The sequence below is a fragment of the Telmatherina bonti genome (genome assembly GCF_933228915.1).
Source record: "Telmatherina bonti genome assembly, chromosome: 2".
In the NCBI taxonomy this organism is placed as follows: Eukaryota; Metazoa; Chordata; class Actinopteri; order Atheriniformes; family Telmatherinidae; genus Telmatherina; species Telmatherina bonti.
Window position 1 is genome coordinate 25,545,204 of NC_136620.1, and position 26,574 is coordinate 25,571,777.

The 26,574-nt window shown below is 37.7% G+C and overlaps 2 protein-coding genes across 2 annotated transcripts; both read right to left on the reverse strand.

Moving 5' to 3' along the window:
- Positions 1–95: 95 nt before the first annotated feature.
- tnnt2d (troponin T2d, cardiac) lies at positions 96–2,720 on the reverse strand. The gene is made up of 9 exons (XM_079251668.1): positions 2,704–2,720; positions 2,557–2,614; positions 2,340–2,456; positions 2,176–2,253; positions 1,980–2,090; positions 1,599–1,711; positions 1,388–1,478; positions 1,165–1,202; positions 96–340 (listed from the first exon to the last, which is right to left on the reverse strand). The coding sequence occupies exons 2-9, from the start codon at positions 2,608–2,610 to the stop codon at positions 295–297; spliced, it is 648 nt and encodes a 215-aa protein (XP_079107794.1). The 5' UTR covers positions 2,611–2,614; positions 2,704–2,720; the 3' UTR covers positions 96–294.
- cald1b (caldesmon 1b) lies at positions 2,705–22,806 on the reverse strand (the record flags this gene model as incomplete). Its single annotated transcript, XM_079257059.1, has 17 exons — positions 2,705–4,981; positions 8,112–8,278; positions 9,885–9,921; positions 10,893–10,924; positions 11,030–11,101; positions 12,695–12,844; positions 12,929–13,060; positions 13,744–13,822; positions 14,150–14,193; positions 14,995–15,120; positions 15,301–15,547; positions 15,875–15,942; positions 16,033–16,068; positions 16,422–17,069; positions 18,073–18,400; positions 18,615–18,740; positions 22,733–22,806. The coding sequence occupies 14 exons, from the start codon at positions 22,804–22,806 to the stop codon at positions 10,913–10,915; spliced, it is 2,142 nt and encodes a 713-aa protein (XP_079113185.1). The 3' UTR covers positions 2,705–4,981; positions 8,112–8,278; positions 9,885–9,921; positions 10,893–10,912.
- Positions 22,807–26,574: the final 3,768 nt, after the last annotated feature.

Sequence of the window (26,574 nt, forward strand, 5' to 3'; positions counted from 1 at the left end):
TAGAGACATGGAACAAAGCTAAATCAGACACATTTTTGCTGTTCACTTTTTCTTTTATTTTTATTTTATAAAAGTGTTATTGTCCCATAATGTATGTTGGACAAATGAACACACACACGGTCTGTATATAGTTTGCTGAAAATGATCTAAGTGGGTGCACAGACTTATTTATTGTTTTGATCTCCTGATAATTGACATATAGCCCAACACAACTGGACAGCGATCCCAGTAACTGTAGACACATGGGTTAGGCATAGGTGTGAAGGTCTCCTTCAACTTGGTCTCACAGCAGCTTTACCTCAGCCGACCGCTCATCTTGCCCTTACCGCGACCTTTGGCACTGAAAGGAGACAGAAAAACACAGTTAACAATTAGTTCAGGATGTTAGAAAGCCATTAAGTCAGTACTCAGGGTACTTTTTGGGAGAGAGATAGAAACACAAATGGCTGTTTTTAATGGCTTGAGACACAATCGTGGAAATAAAATTCGTGTTTTAAGTGCGGAGATGTTGCAGTTTTCTATGGCATCACAGTGTTGCACAATTTTATTTTCATTACATTTAGACACATCTTGTTTCTTTCTCCCGGTTATTGCCAGAAGAATAGGTTTATTTAAATATCATCGATGTTGGACAGGGTTTCTCTTCCATGTGATATTTCAACAAAAATAATACTATTCATGTTCACACATAAGTAAAATATATGTTTGTTTTTTTCTTTTTTTAACCGTTCTGGCTAAATACCAGTATCTGTATCGGCTCAATACCAAGCATGTGTACTCGTACTTGGTGTTAATAAAAGTGTACCGATACCACACTAGTCAAGCTAGCACAGACATGTGTGATGACATGCTTCAGACATGTTTTTAAAAAAAATAAATGCCTTGAATTTTAAAATGTGACATTTTTTTGTTCCACTAAAAGAAAGATCTTTGTTTCAATACCACACATTTATAGTTGTATTTAGGTGAAATCAGCCAAACCAACATAAACAGATTTGGTATCGGCAGATATTCAAGTTTCAGGTATCGGATCGGTGCATCAATAATGATTGTTAGATGGGAAATGGGGAATTTCAGCATTTCTTTAAAAAACACAAGTTTAGAGAGTAAAAACGGACAAGCCTAATATTGGGACTTTATCATAAGCAAGAGTTATGTACTTACCTTTGGTGGTCTTGCACTCGAGCAAGAAGCTGGTTAATCTGCGAAGTACACAGTCTCTTAGCATTTCAAAGAGCACAGGTTACCTTACAAGTGCAGAGGATTGTTTTCATCAGGAATTTGTGGGCTAAAAAACATTTTGGACCCAACACCTTCAACTTTTAAACACTAACTTAAAATATAATCTCATACCAAAGACGGGTCTCATGCCTTGCCTTTAACTTACATCATATTTCTGTCTTTTGAGTTTCTCGCCGAGATCAAACTTCTCGGCTTCCAGGCCCATCAGCCACTGCCACAACTCACTGGCCTTCTCCCTAAAACAGACCGAAATGTTAACATGTTGATGTGAAGATTCATTCTTAAAATAATCAGATCCTTTAAAATAACTCAAACATTTTGAGCTGTAATAGATGATGAGCAGAGTTGTGCCATACTTCAGTTTGTCCTCACTCAGATGATCAATGTTGAGAGGCTTCCTGCGTTCAGCCAGGATCTTCTTCTTCTTCTCCCTCTCTGTCTGTTTTTTGGCTCCTCTCCTGTTTTCACTCTGTTGTCAATGAACAAAGATGTTTTTTACTTGGATCATCTGATGGATTATGCATCAATAAGAAGTGTTTACAATGCATATCAACTTGCTGTGTATTTTACACATTATTTCTACTCCTTATAGTTTTGCTAATATATTTTCAACCAGTAACATTTGCATATTATAGTTGTTCAATGTAATTATTTTAACTGTTCTGGCTGTTTTTTCAGTACTGTGTGGTCAGGTAGTGTAACACTGAAATATTTCTAGCCTAAAAAAGGTGCCAGACCTTCTGTCCAGCAGTGTACTGCTGTGTCATGTTTGTGAGGGCCTTCTTCTTCTTTGCATCCTCATCCAACTTCTTGCGTTGCTCCTCCTGCTCTTTGCGCTCCTTCTCTTCCTGTGTACATCATAGGTGAATTGTTGTTTTTTTTGTCTCTTTAAATCTTGATGCAATCAGGTACCGTCATGCACAAAGACCATACCGCAAGCCGGGCCTGCCTCTCTTTCTCTCTCTCTGCCCTGATTCTCTGCTGCTCAGCTCTCTCAGCACGACGCTTTTCCTTAAAACCCACAAACAAGAGTAAAGTTAGTGTTCATTGTAGATTGTGTGCTGATGGTTTGACATCTGTGACAGTGACGTGCTCACAATTCTGTTAACAAGGGCAATGAGCTCCTCTTCCTCCTTCTTCCTCTGGATGAAGTGAGCCTCAATTAGAGACTGCAGCTCAGCCAGATCCTTCTCTTGACGCTTCCTGTGGATGTCCTGTCATCACATTTGCAGGTAGGGGAAACACACTGGTTGAAATGTGGCCAATCAGATCTAAACAGACGTTAAATGAAGCATTTTTTTAAAACTAACTCACATCGAAGTCCACTTTTTCACCATCGGGAATCTTTGGAGCGGAGATGTTTGTCATAAACCTGCAGATTAAAACAATTTGATATTTTGTTAAATATATTTTATGGGTGGTTTATTAACTGCTAACTCATAGAGGACTTAAAGCACTTACTTAGGTTTGGGCTTTGATTCATCTGGAAGACAAAAAAACAGTCGTCATGAATATTTAGTCATGAAAAAGTGACAGTATCACAGAAAACTCCTCCATATAGCCCCTAGATAAGGTGAATGTATCTTATGGCACAAGGTTTAAATTTGATCTTTTTATCCCTTTCCTACGGAGAGCTTTCAGATTAGATTCGAAAGATTAGAACTTCTTCTTCAGGGAGTTAAAAGCAGGAGAGTCTTGCAACTGCTGGTGTCTTTACAAAAGCATGTCTTTACAATCAGACAAAGATGGCATAAGTGACATAAGGCATGCCAAATAATGTCCAAAATTAACATTAGAATCATTGTAAGATTTGCAAATGAAGATATTGTATAATAAACACAGAAGGGGCCTTTTATGGTGTCAAACTTGGGTACAGACAAAGGAAAAACCTAATTGTTTAGCCAGTGACAGATTTTGGTTTGGCACAGACCAAAGACATCTCTTGGTATTACTTGTTATATTATAGGATATTTCAAATGCAATATATGATGGAGGAACTATGGAGGAAACACCCTTTCATTTGTTTTTCTCTAGTACTGAGGTTAAAAAATAGGAATGAACTTGTAGGGTCTGCGATGGACTGGGGACCTGTCCAGGGTGTACCCTGCCTCTCACCCGATGGCCACCGGGTTATGCTCCAGCTCCTCTGCAACAATTGAATGGATTAATCGGTTCAGATAATGGATGGATGGACTTGTTGGGTGTCAGTGGCATGGGTTGGGAACAGTCTTAAGATCGTGTTTCTCAAGTCTGGTCCTCAGGACCCCCTACTCTGCTTGTTTATAGGCCACTCTACCTTAACACACCTGAATTAAATAAGGGGCTCATTAACAGGCTTGATGTGGAAGTTTAATAATCTGACTCAGGCACTTTTGGGGAGGAACATGTCTAAAATATGCAGGGAACAGGATCCTGAAGACCAGGAGAAACACTGTCTTAAGAGCAAGTGAGATAGGATGGAGAATGTGAAATTAGGGTAGGCAGATGATCTTAGGCCCTCAGCTCTCAGTAATGCAAAGCAGCAGCAGTGAAATATTCCCAGGTTGAGAGAATTGTTCTTGGTTTTTATTATTATTATTATTTGTTTAGATTACATTTATTTTTCACTGTCTTTTTTGCTGCTATATTGTCTGATTCTCTGTCTGCACTTGTTTTGATGTATCTTTTTATCTTAAGGTTTGGATTCTGAGCATCTGAACACTGATGCTGTCGAAAAAAAAAACGTTGAGTGCATTTATTTTAAGGAAGCTCAGATTTTTAATGTCTGCAGTGAGATGTTAGATATACTGAGATGGCAAGCGCAGCTCTCTTCAGACATGTGCTTGGGCAGCAGTGTCAGGGCCGGCAGCCATTTCTGCACAGCATATTAAAGGCAGGACTGATGGGCCTGGAAAAGGTTGGAGTCTCAAAGAAACCAAACAAACAGATAATGTAGACTGGCTCTGTAATGGGAATTGTCCTGTTGCTTCAAGGGCTGAGTACAGAAATAAGGATGTAGCACATGTTTCTAAATATAATGGCACACTGTTTGCATGATATCCTGCGAACACAAAAATGTCTTCAGTCAGAGGCTACTTCAATTTTGCTACTGTATGTCATTCAAGCTCACAATAGTCACACACAGTGATTCTCTACCATTTTTTTTTATCTTCTTATTTTGTGATTTAATATTTTGTATTGCTCAATAATAAGTACTGCAACAATCTAAATGTACTTAACTAATTTTAAGAAGGCACCAACAGTAGCATAGTAATACATCATGTGTTGCCCCCTCTTATGCAGATGAACACGGGCAACTCTTACATGTCTAAAATCTGCAACCTCTTAAAATAACAGCCAAAGTCATTTTTCAAGTTTTTCTAAAAACATAGAATTATACCAAATAAGCAGAAGAAATGAGTATTTTGTGTTTTTAGAAAAACTTGAAAAAATAACATCTGGATTTATTTTCAGCGGGTGATAAAATTTACTTTAAAGTCATTGAAATGATGCAATTTACTTACCTTCTCCCTCCCTTTAGAAGGACAGCAGTGTCAACAGAAGAAACAATGGATAAAAGAAAAAGCAGTTAATAATAAATGTGTTACGATACATTTATTAAATGAATAATTTGCTGAGGCAAAGTTAACCTTTATCGGACAAATGCTGCACTTAATATGTAAAGGAATAAAATCGACTACGCACTGAACTCCCTCCTCCATGACTTCTTCTGTGTCAGACATTTTGCGATGGATGAGCTCTGCAAAATGGATCCCCATCAGTCTATATTTACACTGCTGAATATTTCTGATTATTAAACACCAATACATCGGGTTACAAGAGTGTACACAGTTTACAAAGGGTGTCAGTGTGAGCAAATATCTCACTCCTCTGCATGAGCTGGCACTGAAACAAGTAATTCAAAATTTTACTGTGGGCACATAAGTGATAAAATGATCAACAAATACTCATATTTAGTACCTAATGAAAAACAATGAGGAATGGTTGATATAAATTGAAAAAAAGATCTTTTATCACATGCTTTGCCATGCAATCTGTATTATCCAAGTTGGTAATTAGCACAACTCTGAGTTTATCCAAGTGTTATTAGAAATAGATTTTTCTTTGTGAGGTAGTAAAGCACTGTACAATATACTAAAGACTAATTCTTTGCTAAAGCAGAACTTCAAACTTGAGTCTAAGTGTAACATTTTAGTAAAAGGACTTGTATGAAATAAATTTGGCCAAATGCAGCAGATTAATGATTTCTTGCTCAATTGCTCCCAAAATTAACAAAGCATGAATGCAGTAGAGACTGCAGAAAAAAAAAAAAAACTAGAGCAGTTATGATGGTGACTTTAAAGATGATGAATGAGGCTGAGAAACATCTCAGCAAACACAAAGCACAACACTAACTAAAAGATACGTTTTCTTTCAGTAATCTCCAATAAAGATCAGAAATAAACCGATAAAGTAGAAGATGTATTCATAAAGCAGTTTAGTTCTATAAATGTAAAGTTAAACTGTATTTAATGTGCCAGTTCATTGCTGCCATCAGAACGCCCTTACCTGCAACCCAAACAGGAGACGAGAGACGATTTAAGTTCCTTGAGCTTCACACACAGTTTGAGCATCAAGGATACATAGCCCAACCCTTCGTACTCATGTGACTACAACACCCTATGGCTGACCAGTCTATTGTTAGGCAACTGGACATCAGAGGCTGTCTCTGACACACTGAGCTCGCGCGCACACACACACACACACACACACACACACACACACACACACACACACACACACACACACACACACACACACACACACACACACACACACACACACATTCTACAGGTACATTCCTGCACTGGTAAAATATCATATATCTATTCAAGCTTTCACCAGCCACTCTGGTTTCAACAGTCCATAATTTCACATGTGCTTAGGAGGGACAAGATTTTCTCTCTGTAGGTAAAAATAAACAACACAACTGGAACACAAGCTTTTATTCATAACCTTTATTGCTAAAGCCAATGATGTCAAACAAGTCAAACAAAGCATACCACCACAGTGATACTGTTAGACTCACAACACATTCTGGATTTAACTTATGTTACTTGTGTACTGCTCACATTTAACATCCATTTCATTTTAATTACCGGCTGCATGAAAACAGAGTATGTTTTGTTTTAAATGAGCAAAAACCCCCATGTACTTGTCAAACAGAGCTGCTTTTGGTCACTGAATAGCTATTACAGCAGATACACAACAAGTCATTGGCTGAGTTAGAGTTAATATTACAAAGCAATATAATGGTTAATGGATGCATTAGCAAAAGCCAGACAGTTTTTCCACAGAAATGTTGACCTTTGTGGTTCTTTAGCTGCAGTTAAAGTGTCATATTCTAGTCTGAGATTGTGTGCTTTTAATTACCATGTTACAAAACTCATTTTATGGCTGTTATTGACTCAATCAGTCATTTGACAGTATTAATAATAAATGGACTTTTTGCCTCCTTAAAAGCTTAAAACAAAGAAACAATTGTTATTGGCTGTGATTTTATACTGTGTTTTTTTTTGTGTTTTTATTTAAATGGCAAACACACAGTGATCAGCATTTAACATATTTAATATGATTTCCCATTTAGTTTTAAATCTACATGCAAACATTCTTAAGCAATAACACAAAGTACTGCGCAGCATCACAGAAATAAAGCCTGCGTTAACTTATAAAGCCAAATTATACACACAAGAAAATAATGATCTGATGCTGGTGATAATTAAAGTCAGAGTATCACTTGAAGTTATTTTTAAAAAAGTCCATACAGGAATGTCTTTACAACTTTCATGCCATAAATGTGGGTGCAGTTTAGAATGGAAGTAACCAACTAGAAAGTTGTGACATATGCTGACGCATCTTTGAGCTGAACTACGTGAGGGCAGTAAACTTTTTGATCCTTTGCATAAAAAGACTAAACTTAAACCAAATATGTCTCTTCATGCCTGTTTATTCTAACTCAAGGCCTTCAACTTATCCATGATGCAAAAAAATGAACCAACTTATTAAACACATTATATTACACATAGGATTATCACTCATCATCCAGCGGAGTGGTGTTTTGCTGGTAAAAAAAAAAAAAAATTATAGCAGAAATGATGGGTCATTACCAATCTACAAAAACACCAAAAATCAAATGCTTCATGAGATTGCAGAGCATGTTTGATTGGAAATTGTCATTTAATTTTCCTGATTTGGTTTGAGGATTTGCTGAAAACAATGATTTAATTTTACTAATAAAAAACCAAAAGCTATTTTAAAAAAAGAAATTGAAAACAATGTCTATAAGGCAGCTGGTTTTCTATTAAATATTGCACACGTTTTTTTCTTGAAAACTTGCAACATGCTTTTTGAATTTTTGTGGAAACAGTCAGGATGCTGATAGCAGACATGCTTTAGAGAAGTCTATGTTATTTTTTTAAAAAAACAAAAAACTAAACATATCTGTCATGATAAAAAGTTAATTTTGTCATTTCTAGTGAAAAAGGTTTATTGGTTATGGTTCTCAGATGCTGGACTGCTGTAGAGGGCTGGCTAAGATCTTTAAGATATGCATCAGCTTTATTTGAGCACATTTTTGCTGAAGCAAGCAGTCACCATGGGAAGATACTATCTGGGCTCATTTTACTGCAGCAAAGAAAAAAACAAATGTATGACTTGACCAGAGTGGATTGCTTTAATAAGCTTATAATGAGAAGAGGTCAAATGAAGATAACCGACTGCAGGCACAGAAGTTCTCAGCCTCAACACACTTAAATCTTTTAATTTTTTATTTAAAAATAAGCTAAAAGGACAGCTATGCAATAGAAAACTATGCAAAAAGTTTCTCATACTGTAGAGGTATAACTGGAAGCTGCTGGTGGTGTCACTCAGCCTGGACTTTCTTCATCCTTGGATGAGCCACTTGTGAAGTACAGATGTTTTGGAGAATCATGGATGCAAACGGTAGCAGAGGTCTGCCTGGTCAGGTAAGGATTGGCCGGGATGTAAGTGTCTTAGTCTGCTGATAGACATACATCAATGACCTTTTATTCACAGCATCTGTCAGTGTTGCCATGTCAACATCACTGCATAGTTTATCAGCGTTTATTAGGTGTGAAATAAGATCCAGCAAAGAGCTGTTCATTAAAGCTTTGACAACCAAAAGATCTATGAATCTAGTTTACTGTATGTGAATGTGGGTTTGTGTGTCTATAGATCAGACTCAGAGTTACAGTTGTAGACAGACTGCAGTGTGTCTATAGATCAGACTCAGAGTTACAGTTGTAGACAGACTGCAGTGTGTCTATAGATCAGACTCAGAGTTACAGTTGTGGACAGGCTATAGTCAGTCAGAACATGTTTCTGTGTAACTGAAAGCTGCAACTCTGTCATTTGCCCTTTCCGCCATTCCTCAGCTGTACATTTCTGATGAAGAAGCTGGAAGGCTACAAACAAAGACCGCTATTTAGGGCTGAAGCTGATACTCCACAAATGCTTTTCCATCCATATTGTTAACACTGCAGGCTTCGTGTTGCAAGAAATAAGACTTCTGGACACGGAGAGGAGAGCCAGCTATAATGTGTCAATGTCCATTTAAAATATTCAGTCAACAGTTTTGACACACGTTCCCATTAAATCAAATGGGATAGTGTGTCTAAACCTGTGATTGGTAGTGTATATTTTTCATTTTGTATAATTCCACACACCTAACTTAGCTGTGTAGGAACATGTTAAGTCTTAATCATTAGCACTGAGTGAGTAAGCCTGGTGATCGAGTCCGATTTGCAGCTCAAACAGCTAGTAATCCTTCCTAGCACTCACTTGTAATGTGAAAATCAAGCAGCTGCACTTTGGTATGCATGTCAGCTCTCAGACTCTCTGCTTGGACAATCCAGGTGGCATTGGGTGAATGGTGCATGGCAAAAACACGCCAGCCATCCCTGGAGTCTGGAACTTTCTTTATACTGGGAAACAAGGTCATGGTGAAGGTTTTTAAATATAGACCTTGGTGCCACAGAGTTGAGTCTGTGCCCAAAAATCTCCAGCAGCAGGTTTGATTTACAGTGAGGAACCACTGTGGTACAAAGGACAGTCGGTGGGTAGCAGCAGTTATGAGCCCCCTGTTGACTATAAATCAGTTGAAGCCTGCTCTCCTTGCCCAGGAAATGAAGGACAAACACACGTCATGTAAACCCTGCTCCCTCAGGACTGATCAGTATAAACCCGGGTTTAACAAGTAAGCTGTGAACGAGAGACTTTTCTTTTCTAATAAATACTTCTTATTAAGTAAAAGAAGTTAGAGCTGCTTGTCGGTGGCTTTTATTACCTCTGTACAAGCAAGCTGCTGGCTGGAATTTCAGACTAGTTGTATCAAAGTTGTATTTGATTATTGGGAGACTTTAATTTGAATTGAAGTATAAAAAGACACACATTTATCATTGCACCTGAAATGTTGCTTTTAGCTCTGATATTTATACATCATAGCTGTGTATAATAATTTAGAAAAAATCTGAATATGGAGCATTTGTGAAGCTGATTTGCAGATAGATAAAGTAACACACATCACAAGTATAAATACAACATGTGGATAAAGAGACTTAATGAAATAGGGTATGGGAACTCACCTTTACTCACAAACTTGCTCTTGCCTCCAACTGCCACCTTGAATCAAGAGGAAATAAAGCAAAAGCAGGATGTATAATAGGAATGAATTAAAGTAAAAATAAATTAGATTCTTCTTTACCATAACACATACATAATATAATGAAATCAACACAAAACCAAACTTAAAGATGGAGTGAGATTGATAGAGGGATTTTGTGTGTTAATGATGTACAACACAACAAGCTGTAAAAACATGGGGTGGACATTCCCAGCAGGTCAGATATAGCATACTCTACAACACTCTTATAAATGTTGAACAAATTATTTGCATGCAGCCAAAAATTCTAGCTATAAAATCTAAGGCACATGAGTAAAAGGCTTTTCAAAACAAAACAGAGCACTCCAGCATGAGCACATGCACTTTATTGTATCCTCATTGTGGTGAAATTGTCTAAAAGCTGTGGAGCCATGATCACATTTCTGCATGACAAGATCTTTAAAACGAACAGCAACTTCACAGAACAGACGATACACAGCCAGTTATGATGACCTTAAAGTCAGTCTAAACACTAATGATAGCATCACTTAATATAGACCAAGGAAATGGGAGTGTGTGGGAAGGTGGAAGAAGGGTAGAATCCCCTCTTATGGCAGCCATGTTCCTCTTTATATCACAATCAATATTTCTATTTCAACTGAGGTATAAGAATGAGAGGATAAAAACTGAACATATTCAATTTACATCTAGCAAGAGGCATAGTGGTAAGTTGGGGCCTCGATGAAAATTATTATTTCTACTTTTTCATTTGAGAGAAATCAAGGATCCAAAGAAAAATAACAAACTTTGCGTTTTGCTGACACCTATAATAATTACATAAAAATAGCAAACAATCATATATTCACTTCATAGCTTAAATTAACTGAGACAGAAATGATATTTTCACACTAAAAACATTTCAGTGTAACAAATGAACCACATCATGCCCACTGCAAGGTAACAGATGCAAGTGTTGTTGCAGAAGACGTACAAAGTACCTCTTTCGCTCATCTATTTGGTGGACTGATTGAAACAAACACACAAACAAGACCATCTTACCATGAATCCTGTAAAACATTGACCTCTGTCTCTTCGCAGAAAGTGGATGCGAGTGTGTATGTGTGTTACCTTGGCTGGTGTAGAGCTCCTCTTTGTTTCCCACATGCCACGCTTGCTACCAACGTCACCTGGTTTCACATCCTGTCACATGTTTCAGATCCAGAAGGGTGGAAGAAATGTTAAAAATGTATACAGTGGTTAAAAACCTTGCTGATTGTTTTTTTATGGCTTCACATGAAGAAAAAAAAGAAAATATGACAAAGAAAGGTTTTGTTGACTTGTCTGATTTTTTCTTTTTTTCTTTAAATGTTCTCTTATCAATTATTTCAATAGCAAAACTGGACATTTCATCAAATCACTACGAGCTTTACAGAGCTGAGGAGCGAAAATGAAACTGCATCCCTTTAAAATTTGAGGAAGTATAATATTGTATCAAATAAATTTAAGTGTAAATAACTCAAAGCAAAGTACTTGAGTAGTGCTTCCCAATACATGTGCTGAATGCAACTATAGCGTGACTTGCAGACTTATATGTGATGTTCCTGTTTATATGTGGAAGCTGTGATGAAATCCAGGCAAAGCTGTACCTTGACCAGTTTGAAGACAAGAAAGAGAGCAGCAGGAAATGTTTCACAAAGGATAGCTGAGGAAAAGTGATGCGATCAAAGAGAAAGGAAGGCAGATTTAGTTTGACAACTCAGCTTATAAAAACAAGAAATCCAGAAACACAATTCAGTGATACTGAGACACACATTTAGCATATGCACCAGACTGCTGTGCAACTTTGTCCCATCAGGAGGTGGTGTTGCTGCAGCAGTAAACTGCAACGAGTCAAACCCCTCTCTGACCAAGACGCTTGACACCAAAGATATCTCACCCATAAATTTTGCTTAGAACAATGTCACACGTCATCGGGAAATGCTGCTGTATGCGGACACGGTGTAATGCCTCCAGAAGACCTGGCAGAATTAGCAGCTGGTGTTCAGCTTCAAGAAAAGGACACTGTGTTCACTTAGTGCCTGGTTACAAGTGGCCTTATTTATTCGTCAGCATCATGTGGGAATAAATAAAGTCAATTGATATTTTAGTTTCCACTCTCTTGGTTGTGTTGTAAGTTTTGTGATGTGAATGAACATGACCTTCCCTCATTGGAGGAGGAGAAAGAGTTTGGAGGCTGGAATTAGTTTAAATGGGTAACACGCAAACAAACGAACGTTACAACAATATGGTGCGAAATGGCTGCAATGTAATGATAAAGACCTCACAGAAACCTCACATTGATTGATTTGTAAAGGGTTGTAGAAGCCTCTGTGCATGAAGGCATGCTGGCGTTCGGCCACCTGCTGCGAGGCCTTTTTCTAGGTGGAGTATTGTGTGCAAAGGAGGGAAATAACTTCCCTCCCCACACTAATAAGCTGCTAAAGGTAATGGTTTAAATACACACATTGAAATCTTCCAACTGATGTGAGGAATAATACAAGGTTTGAAAGCTGTGATAGCAGATGTTGTTGGATAAGCTGCCCATGTGGTGTCACCAGACTCCAACCTGCAAGATTGCTCAGTCTTGTAGCTCTGCTCTAAAGGTGAAAGCCAACAACAAGTTGGCATGTTAGTGTGCAAAAGAGCGCATTAGCGTGCACAGAATATCAAGGGATTACTCTTCTAATGCAACACTGGTGTCTTATTTAAATTAATGCAGGTGCTTAATCAAGAGGAGGATTTATGAGGCCTTACTGCTGGCTTTGCTGCTGCTGCTGCTGCTGGTGATGCTGCTGCTGGTGAGGCTGCAGTAGCAGCTGGTGCTGCTGTTTTCTCTGCTTCTGCAGGCTTTGTCATCCAGCTGTTGACACGTCCGGCCACACCTCCTTTGATACCAGCCACATCCTGGGGGAAGGGGAGAAGAGGGGGCAACTCATGTAAGATCAGATATAAGAACATCTGTCTGATCCTCTGTTTCATTTCTCCCACCTTGTTTGCAGGAGCCGGGCTTTCGGAGGAGCTACCGACATTGCCCTTCTCCCACATGCTCTTGATGCTGCGTGTGCCTCCTGAGGGTATATCTGCCGCTGGAGACTTTGGGGATTTTACATCTTTGTTTCCCTGGAGGATTAAAAACGGACTCAAATTCTTTTACATGGCAAAAGCAGCAGAGTGATGACAGTGTATTCATACGTTTACACAGTGCTTTAATTATCATTATTTTCATTTTATGTTTTACTGTGTTTCTAAGTGTTTCCTCTTCCAGCTTTACAACAGGTTAAGAGAGATATCATTAATTAAAACAGCAGAGGAGGGAACATCTGACATGTTATGACGACACAGTATGGGGGCTTCTGGTCATCATCACTGAATAACTTGATATGCAGCATAAATCATATATAGCTTGTATACTGCACAAGCTGGTATGTTGATATTAATTTGTTTTTCTTTTCTAGAGAGTGTTTGCTTATTTCAGCAAAACCACATCAAATCACATTCAGACCTGGAACATTATAATGTACTCACTGTGGATTTATTGAGAAAAATATTTAAGATATTTTACCAAAAAAAAGTGTGAAGAGTTGTTTCAATCACTGTTGATCTCATTTAATAAAACATAAGTATATATTTTCTCCAAATGCATTATTTGAATTTAAATCTGAATCACATCTTACATGCTGAAACATGTTTTGAGGTTGTAATATACTGGACTTCTTTTTTCCAAAATAATTTGACTGTTTTTTTGTGGGATGTAAAAGACTTGAACCTTTGTTGAGGTTGATGTGTAAAACATGCAGTCTCACCTGAATGGCAGAAGTGTATTGTTCCAATCTGTTGCCAATCTTGGGCACAATTGGGGTGTGTGACATTCTGGCTGCAGAGCTGAATGGAGGAAGAATATACAGTATCAGTGAGGCTAATGGTAAAATTATCTATAGTTACTATGTTCTATGTTTTATATATATATATATATATATATGTATATATATATATATATATATATATATATATATATATATATATATATATATATATATATATATATATATATATATATATATGTATACATACATATATATATATATATATATATATATATATATATATATATATATATATATATATACATATACATATATAAATACATGTATACATATATGTATGTATGAATGGATGTATGTATTTATTTGTCAAGATTATATTTCTAACCTTTTCTGGGCTGATTTGCTCAAAAATTCTGCCTTCTCTCCAATCTGTATGAAACAACATGTCACAAAGTTAGAGAGAAGAACCTGTTGTTGCCATGCAGTGATGATATTTGACAGATTAAGTTGTCCTGGTTTCTTTAGGACAAAGGTGTCAAACTCCAGTCCTCCAGGGTCAGTATCCTGCTGGTTTTTGTTGTTACCATGCTCCAACACGCCTGACCAAAATTCAAAGTAGGTTGAGAAGAGGCTGCTGGATTCATTTGATTTGAATCAGCTGTGTTGGTTGACGGAAACAACAAAAACCTGCCGGAGACCGGCCCTCAAGGACTGGAGTCTGACACCCCTGCTTTAGAATGACCTCATAGGGAGGCAGACCAGTCTGTCCCTGGGAAGGTCTCACTATGCTTGAGCACTATGATGGATGGTGCCTGCATTATTGACCTTGAAAGTTATGCTGTCAGGGAGCCAGAACACATGCATAGTCAGACATCAGACACAAACACACATACACACACACACACACACACACACACACACACACACACACACACACACACACACAGGGTATTATTGTTCTAGATAAATGACATTTCCCAGTAAATGTTCAGAGTTAAAAAGGTACAAATAGCATCCAAGTTCTGGTTCCGAAATCCTCCGAAACCCTGTTGTCTTATTAAGACCCAACAAGTTTCAGTGTTTCTTTTTGTCTGCTTTCCAGTGGGCAGACTACATCCAATGGGAAAGTGGGTCAAAAAATGTTGACTGGTTGTATGTATTGTGTGATAACTGCTGTTCACACAATGAACAGCCAGTATCCTGAGAATTAAAGACTAAAACAGAAGTCACCTTAGAGGATCCTTTGGGACTGATTGTGAAAGCAGGTTTTGTACACTCCTCCTCTTTCTGTTTCTTCTTCTCTGCAGCCTCTGCTCTGCGTTTCTCTATCTCTTCCTTCATCCTTTTTCTTTCCTCCTGTCACAGAAGTAAACAAACAAAAATCCAAACATGTTCTCCATCAGCTGCAAACTGGATCCTATGAAAGTGGGGTGTTTTATGTAAAATGATCCAACGGAGCCAAATCTGTGTCATGTTTTACACTTTACATTTCTTGAAGGAAAACAGAAATAAAGCACAAGTGGAGAACGTCCACACCTGCTCTTTGGCTTTCTTTTCCTCTTGCTCCAGTTTCTTCTGCCTCTCCTCTTCTTCCAGGATCTTCCTCCTCTCCTCTCGCTTCCTCTTCAGCTCCTCCAGCTCAGCCTCGGCGTCCTGCTGCTTCTGCTTCATCTTCTCAAACTCCTCGCTCTCTGCATTGTTTCGTCGCTGTTTCAGCTCCTGCAGCTTCCGCTCAGCTTCCAGTTGCTGCATGTCGTCCTGCTTGCTGGCAGGAGTGTTGTCCCTGCTTGCAAACATGAACCAATTATATGTCATATCGTACCTTTATCTCAACAGCTCATAGGTGTTTGTGCTGTCTTTAAATTTTCTAAACTAATAGATTAATCAAACTAGACTAACTTAAATTAAATGTAATCAAATGATGTTAAATTTAGCTGCTCACACATGTAATCTTATTTTATTTAAACTGTATTTGAGCATGAATTAATTCAATAAAACTGAACGGAAGTTAACAGAAATAAATGTCTCTTAAACGAGACGAAGTGGACAAAAAAAGTCATGTTTATAAAGTTTAATTTTCAGATGAGATGAGAAGTCTGTCAGGATTCACCTTGAGGATTTTTCTGCTTTCTTAAATTTGTTTTCAACCACAGCTCCATTCTGTTTGGCCGGTTCATTCTTGCAGAAAGGAAATGAGGCGTTACTATGTTATATACCCCATTAAACAACAAAAGCATATGAAATATTGATTGGCTAGTTGTGTTTTACCTTCTCCTTAAATCCAAATCTCTTCGGTTTCTCCTCCTTTTAACAGACAAGACACAGAGATGGGGAATTAGGGAAGTAAATACTGTATGAACAGTAGAAGTAAACAATGAAAACCTGATGGAAAAGGGATTAAACACTGCCTGACAGAAAACACCTGAGGGGGGAAAAAAAAGGCAAAAATAAACAGTCAGATTTTAAAAAATATCTTGTCTAAAACGATCCTTTCAAAGCCACAAATCATGAAACTAAAGCTGATGCCATTTCTTGTTGACTATTCTGTTATGACTGTAGTTATTTTACAAATGCAGACTTCATACTGAACCTTCATTTAAGGTTTTTGTGGTATTTGAAGTTGTGTTGGTAAAAAGAGTTGTTAATACCGACAGTACCTCCTCTTTCCTCTTCTTCTCCTCCATCTCTCTCTTTTTGCGTTTCTCTTCTTCCTCTTTTTTCTTCTTCTGTTCCATCTCCCTTCGCTGTCTCTCTTCTTCTTCTTTCTTCTTCCTCTCCTCCTGGTCTTTCTTTTTCTGCTTCTCTTCCTCCTCCTTTTTCCTCTTCTCTTCCAGTTCTTTCCTCCGCTTTTCCTCTTCTTCTTTCTTTATCTTTTCCTCCTCCTCCTTTTTTAGTCTCTCTTCCATTTTTCTTTTTTGTTTCTCCTCCTCTTTCCTCTGCTTCTCCTCCATTTCCCTTTTCTCTCTTTCCTCCTCTTCTTTCTTCATTTTTTCCTCCAGCTCTTGTCTCTGCCTTTCCTCTTCCTCTTTTTTAAGTCTCTCCTCCATCTCCCTTTGTTGCTTTTCCTCTTCTTCTCTCCTCTTCCTTTCCTCCTCTTCCCTCTTGAGTTTTTCCTCTGTTTCCTTTGCCTTCCTCTCTTCCTCTTCTAGCCTAAGTTTTTCTTCCATCTCTTTTTGCTGTCTTTCCTCTTCTTTTTTCCTCTCCCTTTCCTTGTCCTCATTGTCAACATCAGGAACAGCTTCTTCTTCGGCATCATTTTGTTCTGAAGCAGGCGGCTCAGCCTCCACCTCTGTTGCAACGTCCGCCTACAAAGTTAAGATGTCATTATTTTGGGGCAATTTCTGTTCACACATAGCAGCAAAAATAAAAATAACACAAAGTGGAAAAAGTAATTAAGTCTTTTTCTGTAACTGCTCCTAATTTTTTAGATGCCTGCCAGAATAACATACAGTAATATAAACAACTTTTCTTTCACTCAGATTGCCAAAAACTAAGGGGGGTTTGTACTCCCTTGTCTTTTGGCTCAACTAAGACATAGTTATGGACAGTGCAATTCTACCAAGCAAAGGGTACAGAAACAGACCAGAACCAGTTCAAGGACGTTCCAACTCCGACTCTCTCTCTCAGGGCATAATAAGTTCATCAGAAGTTACATGGAAATAAGAAATAAATGAATCAATCTAGATCCAAAATTATGGTTCATACTGCATCTTTTAGTCTGCTTGAAAATTCATCATTCTGAGATGGTGTCTTTATGACAGTGGCTTTACCCCAAACTATGTTTAGCCATGCTAGATTCATGAACTGGGCCAACGGAGGCCAGTTTTTGTACTATACCGTTTTAACCAGGGGAACTATGTGACTTTCAGACATGGAAAAAAGAATATGGTGACAGTGATTTTTTTTTTTTTTTTTTTATAGATTTCTTTAAATATATCATTACTCATCAAGTTTAACTGAAAATGGTTGGATGAAATTTGAAAACAACTTGTTGAATGTTTTTTATAAGCGCCTATAAGTCAGATTCTGGGTCTATAAGATAAGGGTATATAAGAGTCTCAGATAAACTAAAGTAACAAGTAAACCTATATAGTCATAAATGGGTGAAGGAATTTAACAGTTACATTTTAGCAGAACAGTGGATTTCCATAGTCAGCATCTGCAAGTGATAAAACGTCATTTTTGTTTTGGATCCTGATCATTGCAGCTAAGAAAGCACATGCAAAGATAATAAAGATTTGCTGTTATGCTAATGCAACGTGATTCTCAAGAAAGGGGATTTGCCCTCACGCAGATGAATATCTTCACCTTCTCATCATCCTTCTTGTCTTCTTCGTTTGTCCTCCAGGAGTTTGTATCATTCTCTGTCACCTCTTCCTGGGTAGATTTCTCTTCTTCCTTTTGCTCATTATCCTCTGTGTTTTGTTCTATGCTGCTGCTGGTGATGGAAGACTGCACCTCTGCTGAGCTGTCTGTGCAGTTGCTGGTGATGATAGTGGGGTCCACCTCCTTCTGTCTCTCCATTGCGTCCTTCATTCTTCTCTGCCTGCGCTCCTCCCTCCTGGCCAAACGCTCCAGCAAAGCCTGGTCATCTTCTGCTAGTCCACCAGTAGTCATGGAGGAGTCAGCATCTGTGCTGTAAAAGCATGAAATAAACTTATTCATCTGGTACTTAAACCTAAAATAAATAATCTTTACAGTCAAATGCATCTGATCAAACTGAGGATCCTGACAGTCACTGAAGGTTTTTTAAAAGGTTAAGACTGGTTAGAATATTATTATGAATTTAAACAATATTAAAATAATATTAATAATGGCTCCTCTGACTTTTGTGTTATCCTCATCCATACCTGTTTGTAATGTTTACATCAGTTGTTTCTGACTCCTCTAAGTCTCTCATTTTCTTCCTTTCCTCCCTTGCACGTCTCCTTTGCTCCCGAGCTTCTTCTTCATCATCATCATTGGCGAACCCCCCCCTGAAACACATTTAAAACAAACTTAAGTTAACAGCAGTCCTGTAAAATGATCAAACCAATTTGTTGCAGGGCTACTTCACCCAGATGAGATACATAAAAAAAAAAAAAAAGCATGCAACTACGTAAGACTAACGCTTTCTCATATCTGAAGTTACACAACAATACTTTCATGACTATAGTTATACTTTATCACTAAAGTTGACTTTATGCTACATGCAAGGCTAAATTACAAGAAGAAATTCTGAAATAGGAACTTTTTTTTATGGGCAAGCGGTTCACTTGTGGCATATTTGCCTTAAGAGCAACATATTTCAATATTATTGCAAAATGATCAAATTATATTAAATCACAAATTACATTACCAAAATGTGGAATTAAATGGAATCAAAATCAGTCAGGGATTTTGCAATTACAGTAATATTGCTGCTTTCCCTATTTCTCCCATCTTTGTTCTGCTGTCAGTAATGATCATACAGTATGTCCTGTCTAATGGCCTACAATCCACACCGGACCAGCCAGATCTGCCTGAACAGTGACAACAGATTTCACATGGAGGGACAGGACTCTGAAAAGTTAAAAAAAAAAAAAAAAAAAAAAAAAAAACCAGAAGGAAAAAAACATAAATTGAACTTAAGTAGTTCTCTTTTAAACATATATATATATATTTTTATCTTATTAAAATTCAAAATCAAAAACATACCTTCAATTTATTTCCTCAACCTTGAAAAACTTTTTTACATGAACATTATGGCATTTATTTAGCATTTAACATAATTAAATGCTCTCAATGTACTCAACAACTATTGGTAATTATGACAAAAAAAGATAAACATGGTTTTAGCTTCATAGCTCATCCAGTGGCAAATAAGCCAACATCTCTGGCTCTCTGTAAACAAGATGCAACAATGGGGATCTTTTACAAAGTAGTTCACTAGTTTCAATATAAAGCAGATCTAGAATCTGTGGCTAAAACTCCAAAGTAATTATACTAAGTATAATTACCCTCTTAAATCGATGTCAAGTTATGTTTATATCTAAACATAGTTATTCGAATCATGCAGGAACAATTGAAGAAAGTGTATCCATGGTTGCAACATATTCCCTCTTCATCATCAAGTTTTATACAACCTCAATTTGACCAAAAGTTCATTCCAGCTGAGTTCAGTTGGATCAGTTTGCTCTGATCAGTGTGTTTACCTGAAGCATTTTGATTCTAATTGGACTATTAGTCTGATTAAAAGTGGTCCATGGAACACAACTAATAATTACTGAGTCCTTTGGCTTGTACACCCTCATTATGCTGTTATATTTACGTCTAACCACAAACTATTTTAACAGTCTACATGTCGTTTGTCATTTGTTTGACCCCAGAATAAAATTCTCCCCCACTTGCAGGGTTAAATATTTCCTACCGAAAACATAGGGACACTGTGGAGAATGTAAATTTGATAACTGAGTGGAAAATTTGTGTCAGTTGATGATAAAGGTAAGCAATGCGAAGCTTTTGCAAAAGGGAAAAAGAAAAAGACGATTCAGATAGGAGGATAAAGTCATCAGAGTCTTTCCTCTCTCCTCATTCTGTGGCCTTTGACCATTTTCTAACTACAGCATAGAGAAAGTATATTAATAGACAGAGATGTTTGGGTACTCATTTCAGTGTCTTTCAAAGCATTTATGAGGTAGAGGGAGAGCTTGAAATGGTCCATTGGAAGCAGACGGGTATTATTTCCCTCTCCTCTTATTTAATCCACAGTACAATGATTTACAGATGTTGTGAGAGAAAGAGGTGGACAGAAACCATAAGAATCTGTTCTGTCTTCAAACAGACAAAAAGCCAATAAATGTGTAGGCAGGGGTTCCTTCCGCTCCAAAACCACAGGTCACCCCAAGAAATTCAATAAGCTACTCCCCCCTTAACTAAAAACCTGTTGACAGAGTGCTGCCATAATATTACAGCTAAAACTCCCAAATGACAAAGCAGAGGGATATTAAACATAATAAATTGAAGGAAATATGCTCAGTGCTACATGGCTGACAGAAATGAGTCGGAAGCTTTTAAAGCAGGCTATCATGTGCTGAAATAAAAATGGCAGTGAAAACATTCTTGTGTCTGCAGCATTTAGAGGGGAGAGAAGCTGGGGGGCCGGAGGGCAGGCAGGCCTGGCACTGCTGGCAGGGGCTGGCCCCGAGACTGTGAGAAAATTGCTAGGAATGTTTGTTTCACCAGGATTTTTATAAGATAGTTGATAAGACAAGTATTTCTGGACAGGAATAACAATAATAATAATAATAATAATAATAATAATAATAATAATAATAATAATAATCACTCTGTGCAAATAATTATTAATTGTTAATCTGTCTTTCTGATTCACTAAAATGTATTTCTACCTGGATTATGAATTCACCTCAATAAAATTAATCTAAGCAGCGATGCAAATATTTCAGTTCTGGTTCTTGATGAACTGGAAAGTGGTGGGAACTTTACTCAACCAGTTTAAATCGTATTTCCAAAAGGGAAATTACTTGGTATCATTTAGTGATTTTGATTATGAGCTAAATAAATCTAACCTGGAGAACCTCAGGGATCCTTTCTTGGAACTTCTCTATTTAGCATCCAAATATTCCCCTTTTGCTCGTAACATGATATTTTTACCATATCTATGTTCATAACTGTGCCAGTTAATGTGTTCAGTCTGCAACAGGATAAGCGCAGAGACGAATAACTAAAAGAAATCAACTGCTTGTGCTAATAAAAATATTATCATTTTAATTTTTACCATGAACATATGTGTTTTAGCTTATATGTTAAGGTAAGAATTAATATAATAAAATTATTTTTTATTTAATACAATAACAAATTGGTTTCCTGGGTTTTACTAAGGTGACCAATCAGGGAACATTTATGACAGAAAGTACTTTAGCATTTTGTGAAGAAATGAGGCATTTAAACTAATTTAAACAGCATTACACAAATGGACACACACTGACTTGATTCTTTATCATCTGATTTGAGTAAGAGTGAGACATCTCTGCATATGACAAGTAAATGTCACCTGAACACGGTCCTGAACAGAGTAGAAATTATTATTGTTCATATCAACGCATTGTATGAAGGAGAATAAGGTCAAACTCAACATTGCTTTTCTCTGTTGTTATTGTCCTTGAAATGAAAATGCTTCTTAGTCTTTCTTCATACCCTTTGATACTTTTCTTTCACAAAGCATCATTCAAAGCACTTTGAGTTGCATATAAATTTAGCTAATCATGTAAACTCGCTTTGGTTTGAGTTATGTAAACAACTCAGAAATGCTAACTGGTTGGAAATCTGTTCCTAGAAACTTTACATCTCCGTTAATCATTCTTCACATTTGGAAATTTAGCCGGAATCTTTCGACCTACTGCATTACATGTCTGGAGAGGATGTCAGCACAATCACTCTAACAAGTCTGCTAACAGAAAAACAGAGATGGAGGAAAACAGCAGTGAGAAAGGATGAGTTCAAACAGCAGCACAGCTGACTATAGCTCTGGCCAGAGAAAAGGCAGTGGAGATCATTAAGTTGTTGTTTCTTCTGTGAAGTCTGCCTGCTCCACATAGAGACAGGCAAACCCCTTCTCACACACATAAAGCCTTGATCCCATCTCTCCGCATGATTAATGAATCATTAGAGGGCAGATAAAAAGACCATGTGTATTTGTGATGTCGTGAATGCTTCTGAGATGCTTCACATAGTAAGGTTTATATTGAAAAGAGTGTTGAAAAGCAACCTGTCAGCTGTGGAAACAGCTGCTGGCATTATTGCAGATGTGATTCATTAGAGAGCAACATTAGCCGATCAAACAGAGTGTGTGTCTGGTTTATTTTGTCAGCGATGAATGAGAGATTTAAACACAAATGACTCAATTGAAGCTTGCTTTAAGATGATAGGGAATAGAATTCCTTTTGATTTCTTATTTACAGAGTTAAATCTTTTTAAAGGGTTTACTCACTTCTCAGCTTCAAGGCGCATCTGCTCTCTCCTCTGCCTCCTCAGCTCCATGCGGCGGTCAAAGTCATCATCCATGATGGCCCAATGTTTCTGTTCTCGCTGAGAGACACGAACATGACATCAGTTTGTGTGTCTGAAGTCAGCCCAACACTATCATCGAGTTTCACAGCTTCACAGCTTTGTGAGAGAACACACAATATTACAACTTCTTATTAGCTTTGGATCAGTCGGACCACTCAAGACAGCTTCATTTACAAAGAAACTGGAGTGCCTGCTAGAATACAATACCTTAACAGAAGCTCCTGTTTAGTCCATGAACAACTGTGTCTCCTCTTTTGTCATACTTCAACTTCTGCAGTCTGGTTTATGTCTCAGCTCTTCTGCAGCCCAAAGAATTCCTGTTAGTCCTTTCAGTAACTTTAACTACCAGAAAAGGCAAAGCCTGCCTCCCTGTTTTCTCTCTCATCCTCCCTCCTCCTTAGCCTGATTCCAGCTCTCTTCCTACCTCTCCTTGCCTGTTCTCTGACTGTCTCTTAAAATTGTTTGGCCTTATCTTACTAACTTCAGTCCATCTGATTACTCTAGCTTTTGCGAGCTGTGTCTATTTTTGTCGATTCAGGTTCCTTTGCCGCAACACAGAACCATCTTGATGTGTTTCATTTACTATCTCTATCTACTCCTGTCTCTTTCTTTCCTTTCTGCTGTTTGGCTTGACTGCAGGTTACTTTGTTTCCACAGCTGAAAGTCCTTGGTCAATGTCATGCTTTTTTTTTTTTTGCTTTTTTTTTTTTGCACAAACCACAACACGTTTAACCAATGCTTCTCATTTATAAAACTATTCAGTGGCTAGTTTGTCTGTTGCCACTGCCATTTCCTCTTATTTAACTCTCCCTAACAGAACAGATTAAGTATTACTTCCCATTTTCTCCATAATAGAATATTCCTACATAAAAAACACCACTGAGGAAACAAATTAGCCAAAGAAAAAAACTCCCATAATTATATATCATATTACGTATATTATATAAGCACATTTATGGTGGTACGGACCACTGGGAGTTGTTAAGGGACTGTCAAGTAGCACTGGAAGAATTATTCACAGAAGGAGGGCATTGCGTTGTCTTTGGGGGCGTTGTCAATCTACTGTGCGAATTTGATGATTGCTATTTAAATCGACCAATCACTAACAGGAGAAACAAGACCTAGTTCACAAATCCACCTAAGAAACACCAATGAACCAGATGGACGTGAATCCAAAGGGTAGTAGTATGTATACAGCAGAAATATCATGCTCAAACTTAAAAACCTTTGTTCTTCACTTATAACCTGAATCCTCGTGAGTCATTTTCAAATATCACAGTAAGGAAACCCAGCTGTGTTTGTTTTTTTTTCTCACAAGTGGCATATGAGTTTTAAAGAATATTTATGAGACAAGAGTTTGATAGACTTTATGATCTTTATTTAAAAAATAATAAAGATCTGTGTTTAGCTCATCTGGTACAGCAGGCTCTTTTTACACAAAATTGGCCACGGTTCCTCAGCTCAGCTGGCCCTGGTTTGAAATCTGGTTTTAGCTGAATGTGTCCTCACCGTAGTCAATGAAGGCTACCAGACTCACAACATCATATTTTTCTAAACTTTGCATTGGTTTCTGTTTCACTAAAAAAGTTTTTATTATTAAAAAAAAAAAAAAACAACTAATCAACGACAGGTAATCTGGGAATTTGCTTAATTCACATGGCAGATAGATAAAGACCATTCTCAGTCATGTGACATTGTTTGATACATCACTATGTTGGCTGGCAAAAAGCAAGGCACCATAATTATGTGACTGTTAATTTGCTGTTAACAGTTTCCTATCAAGGGTGGCCCCAGCAGACTTTTCCATTTTCCAAATTAGCACTTATGTGGTCATGTCGGGCATTTATTTTCAAAACCTGTGCTTGCTGATGCTCAAGACTTAAATGATTTTCCAAAATCCAGATTTACAAACCTGCAGAAATGCCAACTGATGGAGATATTACTACTCAATTCAGCTTACTGTGAGAATTACAGTTGATCATTGTACTTCACAGGGGCAGAATTAAAAGCTTGCAAGTCAGGATGGGTGTCAGGCTTTCAGCTGTGGAAAGTGACCCAAACAAAGTATTTCATCTTCACGTGAAAGATGAGTGAAAAACAGCAGATGGAGATAACGTGAACGTATTGTAAAAATTAGAGATGTCTCAATGCTATATTTAGGGTTTTATGTTAAAATTACTGTGAGAAAACATTGCTCTTTTATGACTGTTTACTGACACCATGAAGGAAAAAAAGTCAAATTTTCATCACCACTGGCATTGTCTACACCAGATCTTGCATTTAAGTTTAAAATATGAAATATCCAACCGCTGCAGTTACATAACACCAAAAATGTGCTGCTACACAGCCAAGACTTTGCGACGGCTCCCATTTATATTGTGTGATGGCAGCAACCCATTTAGTCTGCCGTTCAGGGTCGGCAGGGAGGCCAGAAAATGAAATCCCATCATTGGGATGTTGATTCATGGACAAAATAACAATGCACCATTATTTTTTCCGACACAAAAAGTTAGCTTTGGCAGTCAAGCCAGTAGCAGTATGTCTGCTTTGTTTATGTTTTTGCCATTGCAAACAGTGCAGATATGCAAGTCACATCCTATGGGACCAAAACTGAGAATGATCTTTAACTTTTTTGCCCATGTGTTCCCTTGCACCTTTTTGGAGTGCCCAAATTTGATTAACCAAGTAAAAGAAAAAAAATCGGATCTCAATAAAAGATAGTAATCTAGCATCAAGATCTGCAGCATGAACATTACATTTTTATGGTGGTAGGGGACCTGGTTGTTAGATAGGGTGTCACTGGCTATAAAAAGGTAGGAAGCATTGATGTAAAACAGTGTTTCTCAATTCCAGTCTCAGGCCCCCCGGCCCTGCCTGTTTTAAACATGACCCTCCTCCTAAGACCTGAGTCACTTTATTGAACTCCGTCATCAAGTTCTTTGCAGCCAGTTAACGAACCTTTATTTCATTCAGGTGTGTTAAAGTAGGGTTGCCAGTAAAACATACGGGGCAGGGGGGCCTGAGGACCGGAATAGACAAACACTGATGTAAATGTCAGAGAGAGGAGATTCAAGAAGGGCATTCATGATGTTTAAGGTAGTTTGCCCTGTGTTTACACCTTTAATACATACTCTAACTCTAAATGGCTGCTAATGAAGCCTTTATTAGGCAAACTATTTTTTCTTGTACTGGACACTCACTAGATACATAGAGAAAGCCATGATCTTTAACTCCTGGGAACAAATCGGAAGGAGCTTAGATTCATGGGATTTAAGAAAGTTAAATGATTCTGTTTGATAAAAAGTAAGAAAGTAAAGAATAATCTATACTGAGGGTTCATTCACATCAGGATAGTTGGCTTGCCTCGGTCAGATTGGAGACTCAGCTCAGTTGTAGGGAGGTGTATGCATGCGGACCGAGATCGTATTCACGCTGCACTTTGGTCAAACACACTAAACCTTTACAATTATATACCAAATATTATCCCTACCAAAGGTGGTGCTGCACTAGTATTTAGCAAGAGGATAGAATCTGCATGAAGAAGAAAACTAAGTTAAATATGGAGACAAAACTATCGCTGTTTTGGTTATTTTATTTTGTCTTATGCAAGTATACTGCAGAAATACACTAAAACAATGACCGCAGTAGGATGAGAACAACAGATGAGGCAGAGGACTCTTAACGCAATCGCCAAGTACAGTAAATACCCAAAATGCAATTCTCCGTCAAATGCATGAAGTGACTTTTTTGTAGTCCGCTCCC

Coding starts and splice junctions, on each gene's coding strand:
- tnnt2d (XM_079251668.1), bottom strand. CDS start 2,610: ATGACAAACATCTCCGCTCCAAAGATTCCCGATGGTGAAAAAGTGGAC. Junction 2,457..2,556: donor GTGAAAAAGTGGACTTCGAT/GTGAGTTAGTTT, acceptor ATGTGATGACAG/GACATCCACAGGAAGCGTCA. Junction 1,479..1,598: donor CTGAGTGAGGACAAACTGAA/GTATGGCACAAC, acceptor GGTCTGTTTTAG/GGAGAAGGCCAGTGAGTTGT.